General features: G+C 34.3%; 1 protein-coding gene across 1 annotated transcript in view; it reads left to right on the forward strand.

Moving 5' to 3' along the window:
* The window catches only part of LOC107661358 (desmoplakin-like), a 35,025-nt gene that overhangs the window by 6,192 nt on the left and 22,821 nt on the right, over positions 1 to 6,012 (forward strand). Inside the window, exons 4-5 of the mRNA XM_016450883.1 lie at positions 278 to 437; positions 5,447 to 5,572. Of these exons, the coding sequence (XP_016306369.1) occupies positions 278 to 437; positions 5,447 to 5,572 (286 nt within the window). The remainder of the gene's footprint in view (positions 1 to 277; positions 438 to 5,446; positions 5,573 to 6,012) is intronic.

Genomic DNA, 6,012 nt, shown 5'->3' on the forward strand with positions numbered 1-6,012 from the left:
GAAGACTGGAGTAATGATGCTGAAAATACAGCTTTGATCACAGAAATAAATTACAGTTTAACAGATATTCACATCGAAAACAGCTGTTTTACATTCTAATAATATTTCATAATTTAACCCTATTTTTGATCAAATAAATGCACCTTGGTGAGCAGCAGAGACTTCTTTCAGAAACATTAGAAAACAGTAGTTTATATGCAATTCATAATTCAGTATGTTTCTGGTCTATGAACACTTCCGCTGTAACATTATCTTCTCTCTCTCTGTCTGTGAACAGTGTGAATATATTTTCTGAGCAGATCAGAGATCTCAGCATGGCTCTGAACGGTCCTCCGCTGCAGCAGAAGTGGGGCAGCAGGACGATGCGGCGCAGCACGAGCCGGGAAGAGCCCAACCGCTTCTTCACCGAGGCCATGGCCTGGATCCTACAGCAGAGGGTAAACAGCCTTCACACCACAGGCCTCTCTGGTCAAGACCTTTGTCTGAAACAGTGTTTTATCCATGCAAGTTTTCCATGACAAACAGCACTGGTGGGTTTTGCAGGCGATTATAATTAAAGGGGTCATATGATGCTTTTTGAAAGATCATTATTTTGTGTATTTGGTATAACAGAATATGTTGACATGCTTTAATATTCAGAAAACACATTATTTTTCAAATACTGTACATTATTGTAGGTCCTCTATGCCCCGCCTCTGTCAAACACGTCGTTTTCAACAAAGCCCCTTCCTTTGACAAGCGCAGTCTGCTCTGATTGGCCAGCTGACCCAGTGCGCGAAAGGAAAACTTGAAATCGCATCATATGACCCCTTTAAGCACCATTGTAAACACTGTGATGACTTTAATATGCTTTTTGTGGGTTAGTTGATATCAACATCAAGTATGTTGAAATACGTCATTTTTTGCCATATCAGCTGGCCGTAGCATCAATATTTCTGTCATTAATAAAAGCCAAAATGCTGAAGAATTAAAAAAATATATATATAAAATATTTTTAAAATATAGACATATGAAAAATATAGAAAATCTAATTATACACTATTGTTCAAATGTTTTGGGTCAGGAAGATTTTCGAATGTTTTTAAAAGAAGTCTCTTCTGCTCATCAAGGCTGCATTTATTTGATCAAAAATACAGTAAAAATTCTGAAATATTATTACAATTTAAAATAGCAGTTTTCTATGTGAATATATAATAAAATGTAATTTATTCCTGTGATCAAAGCTGAATTTACTCCAGTCTTCAGTGTCACATGATCTTCAGAAATCATTCTAATATGCTGATTTGCTGCTCAATAAACATTTCTGATTATTATCAATGTTGAAAACTGTTGTGCTGCTGAATATATTTTTGTGGAAACTGTGATACTTTTTATTTTTCAGGACTCACAGATGACTATAAAGTTCAAAAGAACAGCATTTATTTGAAATAGAAATCTTTTGTAACATTATAAACGTCTTTACTGCCACTTTTGACCAACTGAATGCAGTGCTGGTAGTGTATGAGATGTTTAATATTGAGTTATGTGAAGCAGGGTTTTCAGCCAATGAGATTTCAATGTGGGCGGAGCTACTCAGCTTGATGTGCCAGAAATAGACATCAACTTAAAAGCACACAGATAAGTGCTGCTCTGTACAGTAAGGCCTAGATAAAGACACAGGGTGAGTGTTTGCCAAGACAGAGAGAGCGAGAGAAAACGAAAGAAAAACTCAGCAGATGAACTCGGCGTCCTGCCAAAGAACACAGTTCTGTACTGAGAAACCCGAATCAGAGCCAGCATGCCTCTCTGTTCTGAGCCACTCTTACTGTTTGTCTGTCTGAGTCTCTCCCACGAGTCCTAAAACCCCAGAATTCCTCAGCCTCCCGCAGGGGTCAATAACACGGCCAACTCGACACTCCCTCCTGTCAGGAGGTCAGAGTTAATGAATCACAGACGTTTGCTGAAGAGCACAGTGACTTTGAATGGGCCGGAGAAAAGAACGAGACAATGTGTGCAATGTGTGTTAACAGAATATTCTCAGAATGCTCTGAAAAGATCCTATCAAAATTATGACCTTAATAGAATTAATAGAACTAACGTTTAAACATCATTCACTGAATGTTTTAGTTTGTCTAATGATTTATTTTTAAATGCTACTTCTTGTTTCCGAGAATGTTAAAAAGTAAAATTTCCATAATATTACCAAAATGATAAAATGTATCACCAGAAAACATATTTAAAACATTTAAAAAACTTTTAAAAAAGCTAAATGTTTGCACAAAAGTATTAAGTACATACAGTATTTATACATCATTCATGGAATGTTTTTTCTGAAATGTTTTAGTTGGACATTCATCTAATGTTTTTTAAATGTTGCCACTTGTTTCGGAACATTCCGAGAACATTCAAAAGTAACGTTCCCATAATGTTTGCAATATGATCAAATGGAATGTTCCCCTAACGTTTGCATAACCAAAAAACATTTTTAAACATTTAAAAAGTGGATATTTTGATTGTTTCAGAGAGCATTCAAAAATAACGTTTGTAATGTAACATATAAATAACGTTCCCATAGCGTTTGCAAAATTATGAAATTAAATGTTCTGTTAATGTTTCATAATCAAAATTTTTTTTTAAATGTTTTAAAAAAAATTTAAAATGTTCAGAAAACAACTAAATGTTCTCAATGTTATCACAAAAACGGTGTTTATACATTGTTCATGGAATGATTTTTTCTGAAATGTTTCTCTGAAACATTTTTTAAATGTCGCTACTTCATTTGAAACATTCAGAGAACATTTAGTAACGTTCCTATAATGTTTGTTTCAAAATGTCTAAAATGGAAAGTTCCCTTAACATTGTATAGCATGTTTAAAATGTAAAAAAAAGGAATATTTTGATAATTCAGAAAACATTCAGAAATAACGTTTTTCAAAACTTGTTAGCACCAAAATGGTATTTATACATTGTTTTCCTGTTTTAGTTGGATGTTTGTCTAAGATTTTTTAAATGTTACCACTTGTTTCAGAACGTTCAGAGAACATTCAAAACTAACGTTCCCATAATGTTTGCAAGAATTCTAAAATGGAATGTTCCCTTAATGTTCACACAACCAAAACAAAAACCCATTTTGAACATTCAGAGAACATTCAGAAATAATTTTTCATAAAGAAATCTTTTGTAACATTATAAACGTCTTTACTGCCACTTTTGACCAACTGAATGCAGTGCTGGTAGTGTATGAGATGTTTAATATTGAGTTATGTGAAGCAGGGTTTTCAGCCAATGAGATTTCAATGTGGGCGGAGCTACTCAGCTTGATGTGCCAGAAATAGACATCAACTTAAAAGCACACAGATAAGTGCTGCTCTGTACAGTAAGGCCTAGATAAAGACACAGGGTGAGTGTTTGCCAAGACAGAGAGAGCGAGAGAAAACGAAAGAAAAACTCAGCAGATGAACTCGGCGTCCTGCCAAAGAACACAGTTCTGTACTGAGAAACCCGAATCAGAGCCAGCATGCCTCTCTGTTCTGAGCCACTCTTACTGTTTGTCTGTCTGAGTCTCTCCCACGAGTCCTAAAACCCCAGAATTCCTCAGCCTCCCGCAGGGGTCAATAACACGGCCAACTCGACACTCCCTCCTGTCAGGAGGTCAGAGTTAATGAATCACAGACGTTTGCTGAAGAGCACAGTGACTTTGAATGGGCCGGAGAAAAGAACGAGACAATGTGTGTTTTCCCAGCTAACAGAATATTCTCAGAATGCTCTGAAAAGATCCTATCAAAATTATGACCTTAATAGAACCTTCATTCATAACGTTTAAACATCATTCACTGAATGTTTTAGTTTGTCTAATGATTTATTTTTAAATGCTACTTCTTGTTTCCGAGAATGTTAAAAAGTAAAATTTCCATAATATTACCAAAATGATAAAATGTATCACCAGAAAACATATTTAAAACATTTAAAAAACTTTTAAAAAAGCTAAATGTTTGCACAAAAGTATTAAGTACATACAGTATTTATACATCATTCATGGAATGTTTTTTCTGAAATGTTTTAGTTGGACATTCATCTAATGTTTTTTAAATGTTGCCACTTGTTTCGGAACATTCCGAGAACATTCAAAAGTAACGTTCCCATAATGTTTGCAATATGATCAAATGGAATGTTCCCCTAACGTTTGCATAACCAAAAAACATTTTTAAACATTTAAAAAGTGGATATTTTGATTGTTTCAGAGAGCATTCAAAAATAACGTTTGTAATGTAACATATAAATAACGTTCCCATAGCGTTTGCAAAATTATGAAATTAAATGTTCTGTTAATGTTTCATAATCAAAATTTTTTTTTAAATGTTTTAAAAAAAATTTAAAATGTTCAGAAAACAACTAAATGTTCTCAATGTTATCACAAAAACGGTGTTTATACATTGTTCATGGAATGATTTTTTCTGAAATGTTTCTCTGAAACATTTTTTAAATGTTGCTACTTCATTTGAAACATTCAGAGAACATTTAGTAACGTTCCTATAATGTTTGTTTCAAAATGTCTAAAATGGAAAGTTCCCTTAACATTGTATAGCATGTTTAAAATGTAAAAAAAAGGAATATTTTGATAATTCAGAAAACATTCAGAAATAACGTTTTTCAAAACTTGTTAGCACCAAAATGGTATTTATACATTGTTTTCCTGTTTTAGTTGGATGTTTGTCTAAGATTTTTTAAATGTTACCACTTGTTTCAGAACGTTCAGAGAACATTCAAAACTAACGTTCCCATAATGTTTGCAAGAATTCTAAAATGGAATGTTCCCTTAATGTTCACACAACCAAAACAAAAACCCATTTTGAACATTCAGAGAACATTCAGAAATAATTTTTCATAACTAAATATGAACATTAGCAAAATGTTCTTAGAACATATTTTTGTTTGTTTGTTTAGGGCTTGCGGCATATTAAAAACAAAGAAACAAGCTCAGGCCAGATGAGAAAAAGTAGCGCAAAAGTAACATAATGCATTACTTCCCATAAAAAGTAACTAAGTAACGCAATTATTTACTTTTTTAGGGAGTAATGCAATATTGTAATGCATTACTTTTAAAAGTAACTTTCCCCAACACTGGCTGTGTCCACTGGACTTTTACACTGTGGTAAATCCACTGCAAACTAAGCAGAAAACAACAAACTTCCAGTGCAGCCGGCTTTGTTCATTATAATAGCGAAATAGTTTTAATGCAGCAAAACAAGCCGAGTTAAGTGTTGCTTCTAGTGCAACATCATGTTTTAATCTGTGTGTGTCTGTGTGTGTGTGTCTGTGTGTGTGTGTCTGTGTGTGTGTGTGTGTGTGTGTGGCGGCTTTTGGCAAGCATTGAATAGTTGAGGTTACGGGAATATCTGAGATGGTTTGGGGGGCTTTGGAGGGGGGAGTGTGTGATGTCTGTGCGTGTGTGTGTGTGTGTGTGCAGAGGCTGATAGAGACATTGTCGTGGGGAGATGATTTGACGGCTGTCGAGCAGCAGATAGCCAATCACAGCACGTTTCACAGCTCCATCCAGAGAAGTATGGAGGTGGATCGAGCGCGAACGGATCTGGTGAGTTACACACAATGAAACAACACAGACGTGACCTTTAACACACACACACACACACACACACCTACACCTATTACTGGCTGCCATATCAGAGCTGAACTGGCTAAATTATGGTCTGATTAGTCTCATTTATCTGTGGCAGATTAATAACTGTCCATCTTTTCTACTGTGTATTATGATGCACCTGGTTTTCTTTTAAGCATATAAAATTCAAGATTAGAGCTTTTAGTGAGATTTATTTCATGATTAGGTCATATTTCACCTCATAATCAAAAGAAAAAAATAAACAACGCTATTTAACAAATAGAAAATAAAGCTTACTTTTAGGTCGGACCATAACATTTGTTTTGCATATTGACAAATATATATATTTGTGTGTGTGTGTAAATATACTGTATATATATATATATATATATATATATATATATAATATATGTATA

This window comes from Sinocyclocheilus anshuiensis, unplaced genomic scaffold, assembly GCF_001515605.1.
Source record: "Sinocyclocheilus anshuiensis isolate Anshui unplaced genomic scaffold, SAMN03320099.WGS_v1.1 scaffold595, whole genome shotgun sequence".
Classification (NCBI taxonomy): Eukaryota; Metazoa; Chordata; class Actinopteri; order Cypriniformes; family Cyprinidae; genus Sinocyclocheilus; species Sinocyclocheilus anshuiensis.